Source organism: Zerene cesonia, chromosome 15, assembly GCF_012273895.1.
Source record: "Zerene cesonia ecotype Mississippi chromosome 15, Zerene_cesonia_1.1, whole genome shotgun sequence".
NCBI classification, from domain to species: domain Eukaryota; kingdom Metazoa; phylum Arthropoda; class Insecta; order Lepidoptera; family Pieridae; genus Zerene; species Zerene cesonia.
The window spans coordinates 3,066,802-3,091,532 of record NC_052116.1 but is presented as its reverse complement, the minus strand read 5'-3'; the positions used below and the strand labels follow the sequence as shown (position 1 = coordinate 3,091,532).

General features: G+C 32.9%; 6 protein-coding genes across 10 annotated transcripts in view; 4 read left to right on the top strand and 2 right to left on the bottom strand.

The window, feature by feature from the left end:
• The window catches only part of LOC119832711 (signal recognition particle subunit SRP68-like), a 6,400-nt gene extending 3,084 nt beyond the window's left edge, over positions 1-3,316 (bottom strand). Inside the window, exons 1-4 of the mRNA XM_038356436.1 lie at positions 3,075-3,316; positions 2,516-2,637; positions 1,333-1,560; positions 454-642 (exon numbers count right to left, since the gene is read on the bottom strand). Of these exons, the coding sequence (XP_038212364.1) occupies positions 454-642; positions 1,333-1,560; positions 2,516-2,637; positions 3,075-3,174 (639 nt within the window). The 5' untranslated portion in view covers positions 3,175-3,316. The remainder of the gene's footprint in view (positions 1-453; positions 643-1,332; positions 1,561-2,515; positions 2,638-3,074) is intronic.
• A 485-nt stretch (positions 3,317-3,801) lies between these two features.
• LOC119832397 (60S ribosomal protein L29-like) lies at positions 3,802-5,009 on the top strand. 2 transcript variants are annotated; one of them, XM_038356071.1, is made up of 4 exons: positions 3,802-3,895; positions 4,028-4,087; positions 4,164-4,228; positions 4,853-5,009. In XM_038356071.1, exons 2-4 carry the CDS (start codon positions 4,051-4,053, stop codon positions 4,970-4,972), a joined length of 222 nt encoding a protein of 73 aa, XP_038211999.1. In that variant the 5' UTR covers positions 3,802-3,895; positions 4,028-4,050; the 3' UTR covers positions 4,973-5,009. The 2 variants fall into 2 exon arrangements, with proteins under 2 accessions (XP_038211999.1, XP_038211998.1); XM_038356070.1 differs by having other exon boundaries at positions 3,841-3,926.
• Positions 5,010-7,327: 2,318 nt separating this feature from the next.
• LOC119832622 (E3 ubiquitin-protein ligase SIAH1A-like) lies at positions 7,328-9,711 on the top strand. 4 transcript variants are annotated; one of them, XM_038356308.1, is made up of 4 exons: positions 7,328-7,390; positions 7,718-7,903; positions 8,283-8,424; positions 8,851-9,711. In XM_038356308.1, exons 2-4 carry the CDS (start codon positions 7,724-7,726, stop codon positions 9,414-9,416), a joined length of 888 nt encoding a protein of 295 aa, XP_038212236.1. In that variant the 5' UTR covers positions 7,328-7,390; positions 7,718-7,723; the 3' UTR covers positions 9,417-9,711. The 4 variants fall into 4 exon arrangements, with proteins under 4 accessions (XP_038212236.1, XP_038212237.1, XP_038212234.1 ...); XM_038356309.1 differs by having other exon boundaries at positions 7,338-7,394; XM_038356306.1 differs by having other exon boundaries at positions 7,353-7,510.
• Positions 9,712-10,597: 886 nt separating this feature from the next.
• Positions 10,598-12,059, top strand: LOC119832661. The gene is made up of 2 exons (XM_038356364.1): positions 10,598-10,985; positions 11,647-12,059. The coding sequence occupies exons 1-2, from the start codon at positions 10,828-10,830 to the stop codon at positions 11,987-11,989; spliced, it is 501 nt and encodes a 166-aa protein (XP_038212292.1). The 5' UTR covers positions 10,598-10,827; the 3' UTR covers positions 11,990-12,059.
• Positions 12,060-12,857: 798 nt separating this feature from the next.
• Positions 12,858-19,001, top strand: LOC119832223 (facilitated trehalose transporter Tret1-like). Its single transcript, XM_038355863.1, has 8 exons — positions 12,858-13,714; positions 13,800-13,897; positions 14,087-14,221; positions 14,469-14,552; positions 14,924-15,202; positions 15,485-15,605; positions 16,397-16,528; positions 18,111-19,001. Exons 1-8 carry the CDS (start codon positions 13,657-13,659, stop codon positions 18,635-18,637), a joined length of 1,434 nt encoding a protein of 477 aa, XP_038211791.1. The 5' UTR covers positions 12,858-13,656; the 3' UTR covers positions 18,638-19,001.
• A 15-nt stretch (positions 19,002-19,016) lies between these two features.
• Positions 19,017-24,616, bottom strand: LOC119832221 (eukaryotic translation initiation factor 3 subunit D). The gene is made up of 10 exons (XM_038355862.1): positions 24,289-24,616; positions 23,961-24,151; positions 23,408-23,564; positions 23,144-23,253; positions 22,784-22,922; positions 22,325-22,485; positions 21,446-21,577; positions 20,268-20,474; positions 19,746-19,941; positions 19,017-19,268 (listed from the first exon to the last, which is right to left on the bottom strand). The coding sequence occupies exons 1-10, from the start codon at positions 24,479-24,481 to the stop codon at positions 19,108-19,110; spliced, it is 1,647 nt and encodes a 548-aa protein (XP_038211790.1). The 5' UTR covers positions 24,482-24,616; the 3' UTR covers positions 19,017-19,107.
• Between the last annotated feature and the right edge of the window lie 115 nt (positions 24,617-24,731).

Genomic DNA, 24,731 nt, shown 5'->3' with positions numbered 1-24,731 from the left:
TAATAAATGTTATTTGCAGTTAACAATTTTCTTTTTTCTTTATTACAATATTTATGGCAAGACTAGGTATATTTAAATATCTGTAACTAAGTTTTGATGCCCCTGGAATTGTTTACATTGAATTTAGATGTTCAGTATAAAGTGAAGTAATACTCGTTTGTACTGTCGATTGGTAGGTTTGTTCTTGTTGGTTTATAAAATGTGATTATTTGACTCGGGATAATGACAGCCAAATGCTAATTTACTAAATGATAGGAGATAAAAATTGCTAACGTCGTGCTGACTCGTATTAAGTGCGGTTTTGTAACATTTTTATAAATTTATACTTCAGGTGATAATTTTAAAAAAGAACACAGACGTTATGTGGAACAATTCGACATACTTCGCCATCACCTGTTAAACGGGCAAATCAAATTAAATCAAATTTGTTAATTAAATCCACATGGAACTGACCTTCTGCTTGTACACAGTCCTCTCGTCCTCGGGCAGCGCCGCGCACAGCTTCTCGAGCACGATCTGGGCGCGCTTGAGGCTCTCCGCGGCGGGGCGCCACTGCTGCAGCTCGACCAGCAGCGCGCCGCTCAGCCACGCCGCGTACGCGCCCGCCTCCAGCTGCGTGCGCGCGTCGCACACGCCGCTTTGCTAATCAATAACTCATTATTTGTCTAAGCAATATCGTTTTATTGAAATAATGCAACAATTTCAGTTATAAGAAATCACCATGAAACATTCATATGAATTGCAACAAGGAAATTGGTGAATAAATTTAACATTTTTTTTATACAATAACTGAGGGCAACTGAGCCAGTGGTTCGCCAGATGGTAATTAACTACAACCCATGAACAATTGCAAAGGTGGTGTGTTTGGAAATGAATTGGTAGGGCAGAAGGATAGGATTGATGGCGAGAATAAAGGAATGGACTGGGAAGGGTGAGGAAAAAGATAAAGGCTCCCCAACTACCAAACAAAACAAAATAGTATTCTCCTAATTCACATAAATATTCTATGGGGGTACCTCCCTTGGTGCAAGCTAGTGCAATTTGTGGTGAAGTATGCTAAGTTCCACACTCAAATAACTTGCATACATAACAATAAAAATTATATGCTGTGCAACCTACTCCTTAAATTTCACACAAATTCCAAGTCTACAGACAAATTTTAATTTGTTTAAAATAATATAAAAATGTATGGTGACATATATATATAAATAAATGAGAATTTTAGTTCAAAACAACTTTCATTGAATTTAAATGTTTAGTGATAACATCCAAATATATGTATCACACAAATTTAAGACTTATTTAGTTCTTTTGTTTAATGTTCCACAATACCTCACATAACTGTAATAGTAAATGTGCATGGGAGCATGCTTTCTTTAGTCTAGAGACAAGGTGAAACTTCTTTCTTGGCTCTGTATTAGCTTCTTGGCGCAATTGCATCGCATGAGCCCAAGCACGTTCCGCTTGAAGTAATGGTACACACAACAAACGATTTTCAGATGTTGATGTTGTTAAATGAGTTGTAGTGACATCTTTCCTGCGATAATGTCTTCGATCACCCTGTAAGTTTAAAACTTTATATGTAATTGTTTGTACATATATATTGACAACTAAATTTTAATCCTGGCTCATTCCAATGAATGTTAAATGTGCCAGGAGTTTTATGTAGAATTAAAAATACATTAGAGATGCCACGAATATTCGGCAGCATCAATGAAAAAAAACATCATATTACTCAAAATTATCTATTTATTTCCAAATTACAACTCTTTAGAAATTAAAATTGATCAGTGGTAAGTTGTGATGGATAAAAACAAGCTTTTCAGTATTTATTGGTAGCAAACGACTACGCTTTTCATCATAAATGATACCAGCCTCAGAAAATAATGTCTCACTATACACAGAAAGATACACTTTAGCAAATTTCGAAAGGTTTGGGTATCCTTTTTCGTTTGCTAACCACCACTTGTAAGGATCGGCCTTCCTATCTAGACGACTATCCTTGACGTGATTTACTCGCAATTGAATTGAAACAAATAGCCATCGATCTCCTGCCGCGCCAACGCAACGAGGAAAACAGGTTTTAACTTGTCTTATTCCAGCGAACGCGCCCCCGACAAGCATGTATTTCGCGCCGAATATTCGGTGGCCGAATATTCGGCGCTATGTGGCGCTTTGGCCGACAGCATTGCCGAATATTCGGTATTCGGCCAATCAACTATTCGTGGCATCTCTAATATACATATATATGTTAATATACATAAACATATATACTTTCAAGCAATTCGGTTAAATGTTTATTCTACAATTTGATTTCTGTTTGGTTACACAAATTCTAAAAATGTTGTACCCTTTTGTGTCTGGTTAGATGACAAATATATTTCCAAACATATATAATTTATATTTATAGGGCCATAATTTGTTAGGTGAAAGTGGCGATGTCGCCGTTTGAAACTTTTTTATTCCACATCTATGCTTAATTATTTTTGAACTAGAGGAATGAGAAAAAAAATACCTGTGGAATTTTGAGCACTTTCCGTAAACGCCTGATACGTCGAGAACAATATCCTCTATATCTCTGATAATCTCCATGACGGAGTCCATGCTGCTGCTGTGCATCTTTGATAATGCGAAATACTGGATTTATTTAAGGATTTTGTACAAAAAAATGTTCATAACCAATATTTTATCAACCTCAAACAATCTTACGATTATCATCATCATTATGATCTTCTAAAGAAATTAATGACGTTACAAACATATTAAGGACTTATACAGTGTAATTGGTTCACCAGGAAGCGCAAGCTCTCAAATAAATAAAGTTCTGTACATCCCATTGATAGATATGAGGTAAGAAATAAAAACAATATCAGTCGCGTTGAGAACCTCCTACATTTTTGAATCTACTTTAAAAGTTGTGTGTTGGCTTCTTGATGAATCTTGAGTATTGTTACATCACTTTAAAATGAAGAGCGATATATACATAAGCCAGACAAATACATTTGAAGGTTATAGTTGATAAATATATTATAATAACTCATTAAAAATTGCGATCTATTTCATTTAAAGGATACTTTCTAAAGATAACGAGCTAGTTATCTTGCACTCAATTTTTTCTCCTTCTTCTGCTGTAATTGATTGTCCATCCCCAATTTCTTCTTCCAAAACTACCATCTTGTTCGATAAATGTAATTACTTTTATGTTCCAATGAATCTTAAAACTGTAAAATACCCATAGAATAGCTCTACAATTATGCAGACAGTTTCAAAAATCAACACGTCACTTACAGCCAGCAGCCTTCACTCAAAATATTGGATTTGACGTTTCTTACTAGTTGCCACTTGCCAGTGCCAAGCGAAAGAAAATGATTATAATTCAATATTTATTATTTTCTATTTAAATTTAAAATTATTCATGTTTTTTAAGAAACCATCGCATGATTAAGTTCTCTGTTGACCATTAAATAACATAAAAATATTTTAAAACTAGCTGTTCGCCCCGGCTTCGCGCGAGGTACATTTCCGGGGTAAAAAGTATCCTATAGCACTCGGGAATGATGTAGCTTTCTTTTGGTGAAAGAAATTTCAAAAGCGGACCAGCAATTTCGGAGCCTTTAGGGTATATTAAAACAAAAAAAAATTTGGTCTTTATTATATTAGTATAGATATAAATAACAAGTATCTCCCTATCATTGTATACATATTTTTGCAATACTTTCGATATGATAACATATATATGCAACTGTAAATTTTTTGTTTAGGTTATAATTTTTTAAATAAATTTATTTGTAAAATGACCATAGATTAGTATAATATTATTACTTTTTGTCATGACATCAATACCATTCAAATTTTGACAATGACACCCCTTTTTCAAAGTTGATTTGTGCTGTAGGTTGGTGTTACTGTTACTGCATTAAATAATTGTAATATATCAATAAAATCTATTATTAATTGACGTAGAAATTAATTGAAAACTATATACACAGTGCTTGTTTATAAATTTTTGTTTATATTTCGGTTTCAGGACTTTTAATCCTATCACAAAATATGGCAAAGTCAAAGAACCACACAAATCATAACCAAAGTGAGTAAACAACAATGTTTTTTTTTATGAAAGATTGATATTTGCGTATAATAATTCACACAAAATTTTCTTTTAGACCGCAAAGCTCATCGTAATGGTATCAAGAAGCCTACTAAGTTCAGACATGAATCTACCCTTGGTGTAAGTTAATACCTACGTTATCTTACTAATTGCCATTTACTTAATGAGAATTTATACTTATACCCTTTTATTATCTATTAACTGCGATTTTTTTTAGTTGATAAATTAGCATTTATGTAAATCGTAAACATTCCATCTGGCATACTTATGTTTATTATATTTTCAAGTTTGGTCTATAATGTGTTATAATTTGAGATGAGAGTTCAAAATCAATAAGTGGAAGAAATTCATCAGTATTTTTCATCATTATTTCATATCTTCATCTTAATTCATATAAATTACATGTCACATTGTTTAACAAAACATTGTTCGATGGACATTGGACTCCTAACCTACTCAATCGATTTAAATATAATACACCATGTACTGTTTGATCCAACTTTAAAGATACGATAGTTTTTATTATTTTAATTTAGGCAAAATCTACTATATAATTTATTTAACTTTAGACACCTGGCCCTATTAATACTACTATATATATTTCTATTCATGATCTTCTATCTTGTATTTAAATTCATGAGTATGAGGATTAACAAAACATGTTTGTAAAAAATAAATGTACTATAGTATATATTCCATATAATAACTAAAACACAACACATAATAATTTTTTATGTTTTACAGATGGACCCCAAGTTTTTGAGAAATCAGAGGTTTTGCAAAAAGGGTAACCTTAAACCAGCAAAGCAAATGGCACGCGCAGCTGAACGCAAAGCTGCCAGAGAAGCTAAAGCCCAGAAATGAATTTAGTATGTAAGAAAATAAAATTGTAAAAAATGAATTACACTTTTATTTACATCTTCGATAAGTGTTAGATGAGTCGCTATCCCATTATGTTAACTATATTTGATACTCTTTCATGCGAAAACAGCTTATTCTATCTCTATGAAATTTGGTACAGAGATAAATTATAGTCTGAAACTCATAGGGATCCTTTTTACCTGGGTACCATGTGGTTTACAGTTAATAGTTGAAGAATATTGTACTGCTTTCAAACAGATTATTTTATAATGTTGTATATATTTGTTTTATTATAATATACTATATAGTATACTATCTGTCACGATTTTGTATACCATAAAATGGGTATGGTAGGACTTAGAACTTTGGTATCGATTGGTGGCCTTTTTAATACAGTCTTTTTACGAGATGCATTAAAGTTTGCATTTTGTACAGATTGTTTAGGTGAACTTGCAATGATGAAGTGTTGAGAACTGCAGCATAAGGTTTGATCACTTGTGGATGTACTTTGAATGCTTCACCATATGACAAGTTCTTTTGAGCCATAGTAACTTTAATTTGTTTTTGACGATTATATTCAGGACATATTTTATTGTTTGCAAAGTGATATCCAGAGCACATTATACAAGATGCATCATCCTCTTCAACAGTGCAAGTATCGCCGTTGTGATCTTGTCCGCATTTGTAGCAACGGGGCTTAGACCTACAAATTGATTTTGTATGACCATACCTACAGCAACTGTAACATTGATTAGTTGGAAATATATACAGTTCTACTGGTAAAGAATTACAACAAATGAATATTCTTGATGGCAGTGTTTGCCCATCAAAAGTTAAAATGACAGATTGTGAAGGCTTCCATGTAACTGTACCATCGATTATTACTTTATAATTTATTCTACGCACTTTATTTTTAATTATAGAGCCACATCCATGAGGAACAATAATATTTTCTTTAATCTCTTCAGGAGACCATTGTGATGGAACGCATTAGTGAGAGCACTAAACCTATCCTAGAAACATGGAAGGATGGGATTTTTGCTTTTAAGTTAAATGTCTCTAAGGCTTTATTATTTATAAACAAGTTTGCATGTTGTGCTGTTGAAAATGCTATAACACACCTATTCCTTCCTATTCTTTTCACACTAGCCGCTACAATTTTCTTAAAAAAGTTCTTTTTAATAAAATTTCCAAATGTAATAGGATGTAATTTAGACCAGGGGATGATTCAACTCGTTGCACATGTACTATATAAGGAAAAGAGTCATGATCAGTGTACAAATTCCTAATCAAAGAATTAGATGGTAAGTCCACTAAATTTTCTTTGATTTTTATTGAGTTGGTATTGGAAGCAACAGTTTCACGACCACTCTGAATTTTTTACATTTATACCCCGCTTCCTTTTCCTATTACCCTCCTGTTCCCACTCAAGATCTACATCAAAATTATCAACATTGGAATAGAGGGTTACATAACTCGCAACAGAGGGACCAGGCCCAGGACCTGATCCCTAATTCAAAGGATCCGGAGGATCCTTCATGGATTTGTAATTTCCAACAATTTACATACTAATATTAACAATGAATAAACAACTTACCAATATAATATAAAACTATTACTATATGCTAATATATTTACAATAAAATACTTCTCTGATCATTAAATAACTTTAAAGAAACAATTAAATTTTAAAGCACGCTCCCGCCTCGTTCAAAGTTTCCCGCGCTTTTTCCTCGACGCACAGCTTCTTCTGGTGATAAATATTTAAGAAGTGGAAGTACGTAATGCGAGCTGCGAGCACGACCGCAATCCAAGTTCAATTTACTGACAATTGTGACAATAGTAAATAAAAAAAATTCCATTATGCCGAGGATTAACTTAGCCCAAACGTGTCAAAAATCAGCTCAGGTTGCAATAGATGATGTTTAATAACTCGGATTTCCATGAACGTCCAGCGTTATATATACCGTTTTAACGTGTTGTGTTATGTAACGGTGCAAGAAACCAGGGTTCAAATTTGTTAAAAAGAAATGAACGTTAATAAGGGTATACCCCTAAGTCAATACAGATTACACATATAGACAATTAGAGAAAAATTAAACTAATTAATATATAATAATTTAATATTGCAAAGGCAATTTACAACATTTTATAACATTTACAGCATAGAAAAATAATTTTAATACTAGCAACATTTTTAGACTATTTGAGGGGAAAACCTTTGTATACATTATCCACTTCTAAAACATTAGGTAACATGAACCTTACCTCCATAACAAAAGAGTTTTTTTTTAAATAATTATGTTATAGCCGTTACGGAATGTCTCCAATCACCATTGACCAGGTATGACATCATAGATCACTTATGTACTGGTAGATAAGTGTATTCATGTGCCTATCAGTTAGTGTATAAATTCCTTTGTGGGTAGTACTTTTTAATTTTTTCTCGAACTTATGGATAAATAGGCTTTTTTGTAAATCCAAACAAACTATTAGTTATCATAATTAAATCAATATTTACCACTCAATTTATCAAAACAAGTAATAAATAAGTATAATGTGTTCTCATTTGCTAATGCCCTATAAAAATATATAAAAGAGCTGAAATTTACGTTATCATTATCATTGTCCATTTAACTGCATTCGTGTGTTAGAAGTTAAAATTATCTTTTAATTGAGTTGCTAGATAAAAACTAGCCTTGAAAGTGATAGATATATAATATTTTATATTTAATTTTTTATTTGAAGAAAATAATGGAGGCTCCAGAGTGTCCAGTCTGTAACAATGCTATGACTGTGCCAATATTCCAGTGCCAATCTGGTCACAGCTTGTGTTTTACCTGCAAGAAAAAGTTAACTGTACCAATATGTCCCTTATGTAGACAAATAATGACTCAAATGAGGAACTGGCAATTAGAAGAATTGGTGGCACAGGTAAGGTATTTAATTATGTTTATTATGACTATATTTTTTGTTTGGGTAATTAGTTTTTATGTATGTCTTTTGTTGAACAGAAAACAGAAAAAAAGTAGGCATACCAAGACCTTTTTAAATGTTTGGATGATTTAAAATCACCAAATAAAGACAGATAGACAAAAGATACATACATATTGTACATAATTATTTAATTCTTTATATGCAGCGGTGGGCAACTGGTGGTCGTCTGACAGTAAGCGATTTCCTCACTCAAAATGTAACAGGAAGGAGTGTAGTGTAGACGTTTTCAGTATTTGTTGTATTATAATTGCAATGTAAATGTATTAATATAGTTTTAACTTTAAAAGGATATAAATAATGTTATTAATATTTTCAGTCCATTACAACATGTCCAAATAAGACTATCGGTTGCGTCATAAAATTAAAGAAGAAAGAAATGGAGGAACATCTTAAGGAGTGTATTTTCAGGACGCTTGACTGTCCTGTTGGCAAAACATTTGGCACCTGTTCTTGGTCTGGTAAGTGGCTGGGCCAATATTCAATTGTATTCTTCTTTGATTTTTTTACTTCAGTTGTAAGGGTGCATGTAAAATCTCACGAATAGTGAGGCGAATACAGACAAACGAGCAAAAAGTGAGTGCACACACACATGCAGTGTGTCCACTCAATATTTTGCCGTGAGATTCGTATATTTCTGTTGAGGCGGGTTTTTCAGAGGTGATCAAGTGAAATGGAGTGTGTGAAGAGTGGTTCACGTCGACACACATATACGAATGTTTCGTCGAGTTACAAGACGAATACAAATGCCAAACATGAATGTGTAAATGCGCCGTTATAAGTTTATAGTATTACTAGTACTGTTGTTATATATCGTATTCTGAATTTCTGTGATGCGGACTTACTTGTTAATTAATATTATAATATTTCAAACTTTTCTGTTTTAGGGAAACACAAGGACTTAATGAATCATTTCAAGGTGTGTCATCCTCAAAACTGTGATATTAAGCCGGGTTCAGATATTAGAATTCAAAACATTTCTACTACCTCTGATCATCGACTTCTATATTTATTTGAACAGAACAAAAAAGGATTTATTTTATCATTCAAAATCGACACTGTTCAAAAACATGCATATTGGTTGGTGCAATATTTGGGATCTAATTGTGCGTCTCGGCAAAATATTTACGAGATACATATTACAAGTTTGCAAAACAAAAACCGAAAGGTGGTGTTTGCTGACCACTGCTTCAGTGATTCCATGGATGTCGATGATGTTTTTCGCCAGGCTAAATGTGCCGTAATGCCCCTAATTATGTTAAATCAATTTATTGAAAATTCCAAATTGGTATTCCAGTGTTTGCTTAAACGTACAGGAAGTGAGCCAAAACCTTCAGTTAGTTATACACCCAATCCTATGAAAGGTAGATCAAAGAGTTATACAAGACATAAGCCTCCACACGATCAACCAAAACAAAATAATTTTAAGCCTTTTATACCACAAGGGCAGTAGATTTAAAAAATATGTCCTTTCCATGGAATATAAACCACAAGTTTTGTTTTATATTCCGTGGTCCTCCCTATATTGCTCACGAGCAATTTGGTTTTTTTCATTCAATTAAGACAAAGTAAACTAGAATAAAAGTATTGTAACCTTTTAGCTTAGCAATTAATTATTGAAATTAGAAATTAAGAAAAATTGTATTATTATATTTTTTAAATAGAGGCCATTAAAAAAATATATGAAAAACATGTTATTCTTTTGAGTTGTATAATTTAACACATAAGTAATCGTTATCGTAAAAAGCTATAATATATAATATATAAATATATATAAAAAAGCTATAATCAATAAAATAAAAAAAGGTATTTTGATTTAAATTTACGTGGCTTCCTTTCATGCTATCGGTTTAAAGTATCTAATATAGGTACATACAGGTAGTAAAAAGGTAAAAACGAGAATTAGAGGAACTTTCCCCTAGCGGCGTTTTTTTAAACCTGTGAATCGAAAAAAAATTATGGATGCTTTTTCTGTCAGTGAGTCAGGCCGCACACCACACACTTATATCTCGATAACTGTGGCGCAAAGTTCTAAACGCGACACATTTAGAGTCCCCACATATTTTTACGTGAGTACGCACACTGAGGATACATTTAAAGCGCGCGACAGAGGCATTAATAAGATGCATTTTCTAGAACAATTGTAGATGATTGAAACAGATCTGGCAATATTTTTTCTTATAACCACTTGGTAAAATTCTCACGATTCAAGTTATTATGGTAATCAGCTGAAATGATTTTAGTTTTATATGCAAGTAAACAATTTTCAACAAATCCTTCCCTGCTGCCTGCATGAACTATAATATATCTTTTACCAAAACTTTTTCGTATAAACTTACATTTTTTATTTATAACCCGGTTTCACCTTTTTTTTCCCTTATTTCACCACAAATGTTTATGTCTTCCTTTAATACACGATGTAGCTTTCTCAAAGTCGGTACCTCTTTCCTTACAGCATAAAATTCACGAATTTTGTTTAAGTATTACTAATAAGAAAGATTTCGGCACCCATAATTTTTTTCCTAGCATAAAACGTTGTAAACTCTCAGTTAAAAAAATAAAAAAATACATGCATATTCCGTTTGTATTTACGTAGTAATTACTAACTAGTTCTTAATCTGTGGTTATTCGGTATTTCCGATGACAGTCGTATAAATACAATTAGACCGTACGAATTTACGGAGTAACTAGTTCTTGATCTGTCATTACAATTACTATTCCGAATTTAGAATTTCTATATGATCCAGGTGCAACATATCAGAGCTTGATCGATGTATTTGTTATATAATTTCGTACTATTTATCTACTGCTAATTAAACTTATTAAGAAATAAAAATAAAACATCTAATTACAATTAATGAGAAATGGATATAAATATAAACAACGTTGTTGGTGACTACAGTACATTTAAAGGCGATCCAGAATTTTTACTTTCCTTAATTAATAAATATGTCAAAGTGGATGTGCTTAAAAATGTAATATACGCAGGATATGTGTTAGCAATTGACCCAGAGCAGTATAGGTATAAAATCCATTATTTTTATTATGATATACCTACCATATCGAGTTGATGCATTTCACGTTTCATTTACAAACAAATTTAAACCACCTAATGTTATTATTATAGAATTAGTAGAAGTACAAATAAATTTTTTAGTCTTATAATCTCATTGTTAAGTAAAAAATAAATTATGGCTACAATTCTAACGAGATAGTTCTATGTAGTATCTAGACAGTCACTGTTTGGATAAGTTTGGAAAGCTAAATTGTTTACTAGAAGTTCATAATTTATCTCTTGCATGAAAAATGTTTCAAATTTTACAAAATGATCATTTGAATTGATATGACTGTCATATCACTAGGTGTAGTCAGACTTAAGTCAAGTCCAATGAAGTATAGCAATATGCTGGGCATAAAATAATCCTTATTACTCAGAAAAAGCACCCACATGGAATTTTATCTTTTATCAGAGAGATCCATAAGGAGAGGATCAGTATTTTAGCCTTAATAACAACAATTAAGTTAAGGACAAAAGCCATACATATTAAATTGCAATATTTTAACATTTTCTGGGTTGTATGTACGTAGGTGTGTGGAAAGTAATGAACATTTATTTTTAATATGATGGTTGGTCCCAAAACCACCACCTTGCTGTGCCCTTGCTAAAAAGTATTTATTTTCAGTATTGTTTTAATGGTATTGCATGGAGATTCATACAGCAGAGTGCTTATACCAGGACATGCTATTTCAAATGTCACAGAAAGTACACCATCATCAGACATCAAGCCTTGGCTTAACACATCCCATATAAATACTGAAGATGTATCAAGAAGAAAACTAATGATAATATCTTGGTTTAGAAAGAACTTATTACCAGTGAGTGAGTCTAGTGATAATATTATCCTTGGGAACGCTATTATTTTGCCCCCCTATGGGCCAATGGATATTTGCACTGATAATCTAATGGTAGCTAATCAAATACGAGATATTATTATGAAAATGCCCGATGATTATGGACCTTTATGAATTGTATGAAATTTTTAGTCTAGTCGTATGAAGTTGTTTGTGTTGATTTGAATAAATTTGTTTTATATGATATAATTTTTTTCATAATCCTAGTAAACTAATAAATAAATTTAAATGGGTAGGGTTGCAGCGTAATATTCATGAAAATATTGGGAATAACAGTTACTCAATTTTGTAAAACAAATAAAATGATTTAAGCAAAGAAACTATTGCATCCCTACTTTAGCTTGACATCTGGAAGCTACATCATTACACCAAAAAATTATCAAATATTTTATCTAATTATTTAAGATATCAAAAAGTATTGTGATATAGTTATTTTGTAATGTACTAATGTGTATTTTGTAATTGAACAAACCGAAATTTTATACAATAAAAAATAACAGTTGAGATAATCACACTAATATTATAAATGTGAAATTTTGTTTGTTTGGATGTTTGTCCATTAATTAGGCTGAAACTACTGAATGGATTTTGATAATATTTGGTATACTAGTTACTACACTATCTATTAGTTCTATCGAGGTAGTATATACACTACAATCTACATTACGTTTAGAAATCAAAGCAGGACAAAACCATATTTGAATAATGCCAATAAATTATCGTGAGTGAAAAAGAGAGAAATATGCGTTTGTGCGTTGTCTCGCTTAGTATAGTATCAGAGATAGAGATAACATAATACTATAAAAAATGTTTAGCGTCTATGAGAAACACTAACTAACAATACAGAATATTAAATCTGATATAATCATATGACATTTTACCATTTACAGTGATTTATGCCTAAACATATAGGTTTCACTTTTGAGTTCATGCAATAATAATAGTGTGGTAAATTAAGAGTATCATTGGTTTATAAATAAAAAAAATCCTTATTTTTATTGATATCCTATATTGTTTTCATTATTAATTTATAAGTTTAACTGCTTTCTTTCACTTCATTTAAGATTGCTAACCTACAAGAAGTACTATCATCATCTTTGCCGCATAAATATTATATAAGGTGTGTTCCGATATACACTGTTAAAAATTCGTTCCGTTTATGGACTGCCAGCATAAGGGTGGTTTTATGGCGTAACCTAAAAATTGCCATATTGCTACTTGCGTTTCCGAGGTACAAATTTCCATAAAGTACTTGCAAGACGCAGCAGTCGATCGTGGGATCGTTGTAAAAATTCAATTTACATTTAACATTATTATCATTTTTTAATGAGACTACTCCAACCATAATATATTATAAAGCTTTAATAAATTCATTTGCAAACTGCATCAAAAATTAGGGCTGATAATATACTGTATAGCGTGGTAAAACCAGCATAACAGATTTTAAAGGAACACACAGTAAATTAACGTTGTACTGAATAGTAATTGCAGTGTATATCGGAACATAGACTATACCTTCTTCGGAAAAGATAATACGAATGACGTCGTAACTCGTATGATTGTAAATTAACATTATGTGCTTGCAGCAAATAAACTCTTACATTATAATTTAGTGACATTCGTACTATGAAAGGCGGTTATCGATAGACGTGTATCACCTTTTTAATGTTCTTAGTATTATTATTTACAGATAATTAAAATATTACCTTCTACGGATTTTACTGTAGTACATTGATTATAAACATGAAAAATTAATTATCACTCATTTTTAGTTTTGAAAAATGGGCTCTACTGCAGTATCAATAAGTAGGAAAGTGCAATATTTAGCGGGCATAAGTGGTAAGTTGCGGCTTGGCGAATGGCGGCAAATACAAAATATGTTATCCCAAGAACTGAAGTGAGTCCCATAATATTTTGTTCTCAGTATCCTTCGCGTTTACGTTCACCGGAGCAGCATTGTCTTGGCCATCGCCAGCAATTCCAAAGTTCAAAAATGGAGAAGCAAATATTCAAATTACTGACGTAAGTTACGCGATGTGGAAAATGTACAATTATAAATGTTTTTGTTTTCATTTCTCTATTTCCAATATATTCTTGCGTGTTTTCTAACATTTTATTTATGAAATAAATTTATGAGTAAGGAGTTAGAACTCTTACATCTTTCTGAATTAAATACTGTATAAATACATACTAAATGATTACTTATTTTAGGAGCAAAGTTCATGGGTGGTCGCTCTGTGCCCTCTCGGAGCCCTACCTGGTTGCTATTTTGGACAGATTTTATGTGAAAGAATTGGGCGACGACGGACTGCGCTTGCGGCGTTGTTACCCGGATTTTTAGGTGCAGTACGTTGATTCATTTTTATATTCTTGTAATTATAACTATAACGTAGAAAATGAGTAACGTCTGTATTGTATCTATCATTCATTCATCTATCTTGTCATTGTAACTCAAAATAGTTATCTACCTATTGCTATTGATAATACAGCATAAACAAATTTAGCAACTAATTGCAGTGAAAATTTGAAGGAATATGTGTATTGGCGTTCTAGGAATTCTGATGAAAAGATTGAATTGATTTTACATTTACAGCTCCTATTGCTATTTACTAAGACGCCCTGGATCATGTGCGTAGCCAGAATAACTATGGGAATTGCAAATGGAATCACAGCCGTGGTAAGAAACATCTCAAAATATGTACGTTGTTTAAACCTGAAATATTTAAAGCACAAAGTTTTTTCATCGTCATTAATTAATGGAGACCGAATTTGTTTTACTATTGCACTATTAAAAGTATGTGAAGCCATCCTCATGGATAGATCTATTTGCTATGTTTGTATTATATATTGTTTTGTATTAAATTGGGAAAAGAGATATATTATATAGGTTTCTTATTATCATCCGGTTGATAGCGAAGCTGCCATCTGAGCGTTAGATCCTGGTTAGTTAGTACTAGCAGATAAAGTAAAATAAGGAAGTTTGTTTTTAGTAATCCTCATATCATTTCCATCGTTTGATTAAGCCACAGATAAAAAAAAATATTACAGGTGACAATGGTATATTTAACTGAGATAGCTGATAAAGAGATCAGGGGCGCATTGGGTATGCTGACTCAAGTGATGATTAATGGGGGAAGTCTGGTTATGTACGGGGTGGGGCCATTCGTGTCATATACAGCACTCAACTCCATACTTCTCTCCTTATCGGTTATATATGCATTGCTGTGTCTGTGGATACCGGAGTCGCCGTACTACCATTTGAAAGACGGCAGAATAGATGCTGCGAAGAAAGTATTTATGATCATCAAAGGCACTAAGGATGAGGCGGTATGTATGCTCTTAAATGTTGCGACATTTATTGATGAAGAAAAAAAAATAGTTAAATAATATGTAGTTATGTATTACTTCTGCTTTATCTTTGCATGTGTTGCTATGCTATGCTAAGTCTTCTCGTACACTGTATCAACATTTAGTATGTCAATTTACAATAACAATAACAATTGATGGATTTTTAATACATACCTATATTTTATGTATTGCCTACTGTTACTTTAAACTTTTTCTGACGATACGAGTACAAATTATTGAATAATAATTTATAATTTCTAGTGGGCAAATGAACAATTGGCTATAATGAGGCAGCACGTGCAAGAGAGTATGGAAAATAAAACGACTGCAAAAGAGCTTTTGACTAATTTACGATACCGAAAAGCATTGTATATCGTTGCAGGTAAAATATTCAAAATTTAAATTGGCCCTGAAATTTATAATCATCGTAATATTCTTTTAAATATTATAGGTAAAAATGGAAGAGTTCTAAAAGGGACTATAATTGTACGTATAATTTTGAATAATAAAACTATGACCTTTAGTCTTAAACGTACAACGATAGAAAAATGTAGGTACCAAGTGTTTATCAAGAGATTTAGTTACATATCCATATTATATTGATACTTTGTATTGTAGATAAATATCATATAATATATTGCTATCTATATTTGCTAACCTTCATCAATATTTAGTTATGTAGTGGTTTCTTTTTATGTAGAATCTTCAATTTACTGCTTTTTATCGTAACTAGCTTTCTAATCTTATTCTAGATATGGTGTCTTTACAATTTTCATAACAATATAGAATTTTTAAAAACTATATATCTTGAAAAAAGGAGCTATTCTTTATTTAAAACATAATTAGCTCGATTTTCAGCAATCACACATTCACTAGTGATTTTAGATAAGTTTTTCACGATTGAGTAGATATTTAAAAGTAATTATAGTATAAAGTTCTAATAATAATAATAAGTAATTTAAGTAATAAAGTTCTACTAACAATTATGTATCTCATTGATACATAATAGAAGAACTACTAATACATAATAAAAAAATCTTTTTTTTTAAGTTCTCATTCTTATATGATAGATTTAAGCATGTGTTAATTTTAAACGCTTGCGTTTTGACAAGATATATTTTGGTTACTAAATATTGGTCTTATATTAATGTTTCCAACGTCCTCTTCTAATAGGTCTAAAGGTTCTACAGTACATGACGGGCCAATGCGCGATTCAGGCTTATTTAGAGCCAATATTCCGTCAGAGCAGTTCTGTGTCTGGACCGTACGTGAGCATCGTGTATGGCTTAGTACAGTTTGGAGCGGGTAAGAAGTTGTCGAGTACTTTTTTTGTCATCGGCGGGAAAATGAGCTGGTTGTTCACATGATGGTAAGCAATCACCACCACCCATGAACATTTGCAGTACCTCTGCGATAGCGCTACTCGCTTTTAAGGGGAGGGATAAGGAGAGGATTGATGACTGGAAAGAAGGAATGAACTAGGAAGAGTGAGGAAAAAGAAACGATCCTCCGGCTCCTCCATTCACCGCACGAAACACAATAGCATGCTATTATTTCACGCCGGTTTTCTATGGGGGTGTGGTTCATGCTCGACTCCCTCAATAAAAAAAAAACTTGCCTAAGGCTTCGCTTGCTATGGCAATAAGGGAAAAAAAAAATAAGCAATAGCGCCGTCCATCGGAATGTATCACATACTTAACACATTATTTAACTAACTTTCGGAACGAGATGTTTCCCCTGGATAAAAAGTTGGCTATGCCACTCTTGAGTCTCTAGGCACAAGAATAATATTTAAAACCGTTGCGACGTGAAAGAAGGGCAAGCCAACAAACACACTCGCTATATTTTATACGTATAGAAGATTTGTTACTGATTGGAATAGGAAAACTATTTCACTGTTCACTTTTATCTTGCTTTTTCTCCGTTCGTTCGACCTAACCATAAACAAGAAGCAGTAAAAGCAGAAAAGATACAAAGTCAATTAATATCGACAAACGTATCTACCTTAATAATAAAGTCATCATCAAATTATATTAATATTTGCAATAAACTGATTCATTTTACTATTATTAGTTACGTAGTTAACTATATTATCCTTATACAAAACGAAAAGTGGTAAATACTTATCCTTGTTTTGTACGTAAATGCTGCCTTATTTATGATTATTATCAAATATCACATATATGGCGCAGGTGGTATTCATTTATAAATTAGAGACCAAGGTTAGAGATAAAATTATTAATTATAATATTGTATGAAACAAACATTTAGTTAGCAGCTATACAAGTAGTAACAATAATATGTTTAATTAAAAAAATGCAGTGTATATTTTTTTATAACTACGTGATATTTTGTGAAACTTTTAATCACTCTCGTATAAAACACACCTTGCGTTATTAATAAAAAGCCCCAACCAACTTCTACGATTCGACATTACATTTAAGTAGTTTGATAGTGTAGTGAACTTGATGCCTGTCTTATCTCATTTGTAATTGTTTGTTGTATTATTTCTGTCTAGTACAGTCTTGAGTTATCAATGAGTAATAGTATTTTATTTAACGCTTTTCACAAAATGGTATTGATGCCATTAGCTGTAATTTAAATGTTAAATAAATAATTATTAAAAAAAAGGAAATAAAACTTCGTTTGGTTATTAACAGTACCTACCTACTTTTTACTATTTTACTCTCGAGGGTCACACCGTAGATGATATAATATTAGATCACACTCACACTTACGATACATCTAACTAGTAAGGTGTAAATAAAAAAGTTATCCTTGTTAATAATAAAATAATTATGCCTCAATAAATTAAATTTATATAAATTAATGGAATGAGAGTCATAGATCAGAATACATTATGAATATAATATTATATTGTCTCCAGGTATTGGCGCAACATTTCTTACTGGATACTACGGTCGCAGAATTTTAATGTTAATATCCAGTACCGGTGTTGCCCTCTCCATGACCGCTGTTGGAATATATTTCTTTTTACAAGACGTTTATCGCATTTCTCCAGAGAAATTGGCATCGATATCTGCTTTACCTCTAGTTGGTGTTATGGGTTTCAATATATTATATAGTATTGGTTTGGGCAACTTACCCTATATTTTACAAGCAGAACTATTTCCTATTAACGTCAAAACAGTAGCATCGAGCTTAGCCACAATGATAGCATGTATTTTGAACTTCCTTGTCACGAAATCGTATCAAGGTATCAAAGATGCGTTTGGACATTACTCGGTTTTTTGGTCATTCGCTAGTATTGCGTATTTTGGTATATTTTTCATATACTTTTTTGTGCCAGAGACGAAAGGTATAACTTTAGAAGAAGTTCAAGACAATATGAAAATGGAGGCTGTTGAATTAGAACAATTGAACAAAGACGATAATGATAAAGCCAAAAAATAATTGAAAAAATACTATTATTTAAGTTTTATATTTGTAATGTTATTGAAATTCAGATATGTTTCGATGTTTCAATTTTGTAAGATTTATTCCGATTTTGGAAGTAATCTCCCACATTGTTTTACGAGAAACATAATTTTTTAAATAAGCTTATCGTTATCTAAGAACTATGTAAATATATTTTATAATAGAAGAAAATACCAAAGTATGTTATGATAACATAACATTGTACATTAGCATCATTACATTTCTCGCGCAATGTGTTCATGGCATAAAGCTGTAATCACTGCTTAAAACATAATAAACGTAAGTTATTAAAACTTTTTAAGAATGTCAGAAATTAAACAATCCGAGCCAAAGAACAAAATAGAAAACCAACACCAATGTGACCAAAACGATTTATTATCCAGAATAAAAATATGTAATACATAATACAGCGTATTTATTGACGACTACAGTGCTGAAGTGAAAAGTTAAATTCTCTTGGAGTTCCCATAAGAGTACAGAGGAGCGAAGGGTGTGTCGGCGGGCTCGTCCCCGCTCTCTTCGGACGCGTCGGACTCGAAAGTATTGTCCGGTATATCGTACAGGCGGATCAATGGCTTGTTCGGGTCCTTCATTATCAGATATTTGCCTGGAAAATGACATTCGTTATACATAAAATGAGTTCTTACTAATTTTGGCAAGTAATTTTCATTATTTAATTGAGTGTGCTCCAAAAATAAATCAGCAGACACTTCACGTATGCGCTAATATCGTTTATATCGTTAACATTGTGTTGGAGACGACGAGAGAGATACTTGCGGCAACACTCGCATGGTCAAGGAAACAGCTGCAAAAGTATCCTATATCGCTGTCTACACTCAAGTATATACGGACACAAAACCGCTTTTATGCGATGTGAAAGAAACAAATGAACACTTTTTCGCATTATTAGTAAGATAGTAATAATATAAAGGGACAAACGACGTAAGCATATATCGGTGATACAACGCAGCATGCCCCACGCGTTATCCATGGAGAGGATCTGCCATTATACAGTTATCATGAAATCACCCTCAACATTCATAATGGAACATTATAGAACATTCCAGACACTCCCATGACTCACCGTCCTTCTGCTTCATGCATATATCGATGATGCAGCGCAGGATGCCCCACGCGTTGTCCATGGACAGGTTGATCTGCGCCGCGAACTCGTGCGGCTTGAACTGCTGCGTGCCGAGGATCACGTGCCGCGAGTTGTCGCGCACCTGGATGCGGGACACGTAGCCGAACTTGATCTGGTCCGAGCCGGCGAGCAGCGCCTGCAATTGATGACGAGATAATAGAACCGTTTGCTTCAGTGACCATAGAAAATATTAAATTTTTCTATCGGTTAATTAATGATAATAATTATTTATTGTACACAAATTAATTGATAATAGAGCATGGAATACAGCACAAGAGGTTGAGGTACAGAAGGCGGTCTTATCGCTATTGAGCGATTTCTATCATACAACCACAAAGCAACGGAATAGGTGAAGAAAATATTTATATGACATCATTTGGGGCTGCCGAAATTTAACAATAAGAAGATTAAAAAAAAGAAAAACAATTGAGATATTACCAATTATGTTGTATTCCGTCATACCTGAACGGTCCACTTGGCGAGCTTGCACGAGTTGTTCCTCAGCTCGTTAGCGAGCACGGCGCCGCGCTGGGTGTCCAGCTTCTGGCGCCACTCGACGCCGTTCGCGAGCTTCGAGTCCCACTCGTTCAGCGCCTTGATGGTCAGGAACTGGGTCTCGTTCTGCGGCCCTTGCAGCACGGCGTCGTGCTCGCACCGAGCCACCAGCACCTGCAACATTTTTTAGTTTCATTTCCCTTATTGCAATTGCAAATTGAGGTAATTTCTTGCAAATTTAATGTAAGTGAAACTTATTCAGCTGGATAAGTGTTAGTGTCAATTCAATACAAATAAAGCATTAAAGTATTGAAAATGTGGAATAAATTAATTTAAATTAATAAATTAATTAAAATTAAATACGTTAAAAATTTTAAAAAGCGTTAAAACTTTATTTTAATAAATCGGTTAACAATGGGTGAGATTCTTAATGAGATAAAAATATTATGGAACACTAGCTTTTGCCCGTGGATTCACACGCATTAAGTTGTTAATGAGTTGTTAACAACATCTATTATACATATAAACCTTTTTCTTGAATCACTTTATTAAAAAAAAACCCATAAAATCCGTTGCGTAATTTAAACGATTTAAGCATAATATATAGAGACATAGATACAGACGAAAAACTTTGTTTTATACTATGTAGTGATGTTTGATGCATATTTTTCAATATATTTTTATGGTAAGCATTTTATTATATACTATCTATTCGCCTCGACTATGCCCGAGGTACATATATAGCCTATGTCATCCAGTAAAGTTGCAGCTTTCTAACAATGAAATAATTCTTGAAATCAGTCTAGTGGTTTTTGGGTGAAAACGTTACAAACGTAACACGTTTGCTCTTAATAATATTAGTGTAAATATATTTCTATAACATAACTCAGCATTAAGAGTACTTCAAACATATTTAAGAACCGTTAGGCTTTTAAGCTTTTCGCTTAAGTTCCTAAATTATAATGGCTCAGACAAAGAAGGGTGTTCCATAAGAGTGTAGTTTGGAGCAAGAAGAAACGCATAGTACGCGATCGCCCTGCATCCAGGTATGATAAATGATATTTTTACTTGTGTTGAGCCTTGGTGGTATATGGTCTATTATATGTATTTAACACTAATTTATCACACTATAGTTTTGTACTCACCACACCATTGTTCAGGTTCCACTTGCGGTAGCGGTAGCCGACGGAGGCCACTTCACCCTCTTCTTCCTCAGACACAAACGGGTTTGGTTCCGAGAATTTGAATTTAGGCTCGGTGGGTCCAGACTTCAACACCTGTGAAATAACCAAGATATAGTATGTACTTCCGACCCGCCTTGACCTCGCGGTAGTGTTGTTAAGTAGTGATGCGAAGTGTAATGGTAATGCTATTAATTAGTATTATGTATCTTATATGAAGAAGAATGAAAATCATCTACATTGATACTATAAAGCTAAAGAGTTGTATAGATTTAAAGATCTACATCATGCAATGTTTATTCAAGATATGTCAGAAAAATTTTGTAACAATGGTTACATACTAATTAAATTAATTTGCTAGAAAGTAAATTGAAAAAAAAAAAGATGTTTATTTATTTATGTTTCTCATTCTATACAAAGTTAAGTGACATAATATGAAAAGTAGGAATATTTTTTTACATAATTAGCGGCCTTATGGCTATAAGCCATTTTTTCTAGGCAACTAACAGGTAAATGATATTAAAGGTTATTAATCCTACTAATATTATAAATGTGAAAGTTTGTAAGGATGTGTGTGTGCTTGTTGCTCTTTCACGAAAAAAGTACTGAACTGATTGTAATGAAATTTGTAGTATTTGTATGAGTAAGTTTAGTAGGAAGTAGGATTTAAGTTTTACAAAGAATTGCCATGGTACTACTCCTTATCAAGGACCTATATTTGAATCCTATTTCATGATCAGTTTTCCCTTCTTTTAAATTTTGAACTATTGAGGTAGCTGTCAAAGTCTGTAACTTGACATAGCCTGAGACTACCCTGAGTAGCCTAAGTCCCACACAACATACCTGTTGACTAAAGTTATGGTTGATGAATGTGGCCTCAAGCGCCAAGTTCCTGGGTGAGTTGATGGAGTTGCCATCATCGGCGGGAGGCTCCACTGACGTCTCGTTGACCGTCAGCAGGTCAAACTCAGTGTTGTCACGTTTGTCCAAGAACAACTTGTCACCTGTGGGGTTAGTTTAATATGTTTTGTCATTGTAACTATACTATTTGTAGATTAGTATAAACTGCAATGAGGTAACATACTAAGAATGTAAGACTTAAGAAAATTTTCATGATAACATTTTTTTTTACAAAATGTTCATAGCATATTATATCAGGTTTTCACTATCAAAAGTTTTAACTGTTATTATGTTAATCTGGCAAACGAAAAAGGATTTGTTATGCTTAGAGTATCAATTATTTTATAAAAAATTGAATGAAATCAAAATATTCAATTTTCAAATTCAATATATACTACAAACCTATCTTCTCCATAACAATATCCCAAGAGTAGTTGGAGCGGGTGCAGCACATGATGGTTGCCAGAATGGTGTCAGTGGCGTACACCGTGCCTACTGTCTTGCTGAGACGACGGATTACTGGGTCGTCAGTGGTTGTGACCTGAAAGTTTTATTTAATTTTTATTGTATTCATCTTAGCAATCTTTAATTCTTACTTTTTCTAATTGTAAAGATGCTTTTATTTCAACAAAACGGAGTAAACAATATAATAGATTAAAAAAAAGCAAAAATGCAGGCAAAGTGTTGAAAAAGTGCTTAAAATAATTCTACTAAATGTATTAATGTGTATTAAATGTAATTGATGATTAATGTGTAACTTACAGTATGGAAAATCCTGTCAATACGCTGTAGTGGCTTTTCGTGTTTCACATTAACACGATCATATGCCTTGTCATAGTACTCTAAAGTACCACAGCAGGCAATATCTTCACCTACAGACAATAGGATTAATTGAAATAAAATATTCACATTTGATAGTCTCTAACAAGCTTATTGCCTAATGTTTTCCAAATTAATGTGATATGATTTTTTATTCAGTGTTGCCTGATAAATTCTATGTGAAAATGACATTCAAAAGAAATTTACCTTCTTTAATTCCCGGCAAAGACAATTTAGCAAGACGAGGGAAGTCCATGTCTTCAATAGTCACCCATGTGGGTCGTACAGTGACTGAAGCATCTCGGATTTTCATAGGAGCACCTCGTTGGCCCCATCTCTTGCCTAGCTTGCGATCTCTTTGTTGCTAAAAAGGTATAGTGCTTTGTGTCAGACACATAGGAAAATAAAAAATAAAAGTAAATTAAGAGCACAAACAAACCCTATTTTTTTACTAGTTTTGTTATCTTGTTTTCGCTATATCTAAGTACATACATAAAGTTTTATAATTTTGCCCTTAGGTTGTATTTTTTACTAGTTGTAATTATATGTTAAATATACTGTAATGTGATTAATATTGCATAATCTAAATGTATGTAAATGTGGCAATTGAATCTCAGTATTTACTGCACATTATACATTATGCATCTTTATATCTATTTCTAGGTTTATATCTAGTTCTATGTTTGTAAATAAAAAATATTTTAGTGCTTTTTTTTAGCATGGAATATAAATGATGAAGATTATTGGGGTAAATCCTTACTTTGCTTAAAGTGGTCATGCCACCAGGAGTACGCGCGCCTCTTGCACCGCGTCCCCTTTGTCCCCTGGCACGTCCACGCTGATACGGTGGTTTCTGCACTCGCGTAGTATCAACCAGGTGGAATGTACTCTCATCTTCATCGTGGAAGTACGCGTAAGACGAACCAGCGCCGAACTGAGACGCATATTTATCTGAAACGATGCATATGAAAAATCTTTCACTTGTTCAATCAAGGAACGTTACGTACATATAGTATAACCTATAAATGCGGATGTTTTGAATCAGCTGTTTAAAACAAACGCCTTTTGTAATAATATTCTTTACTCACTCTGGTACTTTTTGTCCTGGACAACAGTCCAGTCACTGATTTTGCCCAATCTATCGCCTTTACTAAACGGCTGATAGGGCATGTCTCGGAATTGCTCCGGCATCTCGCAAGGGCCCCATCCTGTAGGGTTATCTTGAATTACGGGTGCAACAAAACGTATCGGCTCTTCGGCCGGTAATACGTGTTCTGACATCACGACTTGTATTAGAACAATTTGCTTTAATTGTTATTTTCATCTACAAATAAACTGAATCTGATCTTACTATGGCAGTAATGCCAGTTGCCACACGACACTTTACGCGTGAAAGGATAGCACAGACACGAATTATGTCATTCCCATGTCAGTTTATAATTCCATGTCATGTTAAGTCAAATGAATTCAGAAATTTCAATAGGTCTCTAAAACAAGATATTTACAAGAAAAAGGTCCACACGAAAATAAC

Coding starts and splice junctions, on each gene's coding strand:
- LOC119832221 (XM_038355862.1), bottom strand. CDS start 24,481: ATGTCAGAACACGTATTACCGGCCGAAGAGCCGATACGTTTTGTTGCA. Junction 19,942..20,267: donor TCGCCAAGTGGACCGTTCAG/GTATGACGGAAT, acceptor CATCAATTGCAG/GCGCTGCTCGCCGGCTCGGA. Junction 19,269..19,745: donor ATGCATGAAGCAGAAGGACG/GTGAGTCATGGG, acceptor GTCATTTTCCAG/GCAAATATCTGATAATGAAG.
- LOC119832661 (XM_038356364.1), top strand. CDS start 10,828: ATGGATATAAATATAAACAACGTTGTTGGTGACTACAGTACATTTAAA. Junction 10,986..11,646: donor ATTGACCCAGAGCAGTATAG/GTATAAAATCCA, acceptor ATTTATTTTCAG/TATTGTTTTAATGGTATTGC.
- LOC119832223 (XM_038355863.1), top strand. CDS start 13,657: ATGGGCTCTACTGCAGTATCAATAAGTAGGAAAGTGCAATATTTAGCG. Junction 13,898..14,086: donor CAAATATTCAAATTACTGAC/GTAAGTTACGCG, acceptor TACTTATTTTAG/GAGCAAAGTTCATGGGTGGT. Junction 14,222..14,468: donor TACCCGGATTTTTAGGTGCA/GTACGTTGATTC, acceptor TTACATTTACAG/CTCCTATTGCTATTTACTAA.
- LOC119832622 (XM_038356308.1), top strand. CDS start 7,724: ATGGAGGCTCCAGAGTGTCCAGTCTGTAACAATGCTATGACTGTGCCA. Junction 7,904..8,282: donor TAGAAGAATTGGTGGCACAG/GTAAGGTATTTA, acceptor TAATATTTTCAG/TCCATTACAACATGTCCAAA. Junction 8,425..8,850: donor TGGCACCTGTTCTTGGTCTG/GTAAGTGGCTGG, acceptor TTTCTGTTTTAG/GGAAACACAAGGACTTAATG.
- LOC119832397 (XM_038356071.1), top strand. CDS start 4,051: ATGGCAAAGTCAAAGAACCACACAAATCATAACCAAA. Junction 4,088..4,163: donor CCACACAAATCATAACCAAA/GTGAGTAAACAA, acceptor ATTTTCTTTTAG/ACCGCAAAGCTCATCGTAAT. Junction 4,229..4,852: donor GACATGAATCTACCCTTGGT/GTAAGTTAATAC, acceptor TATGTTTTACAG/ATGGACCCCAAGTTTTTGAG.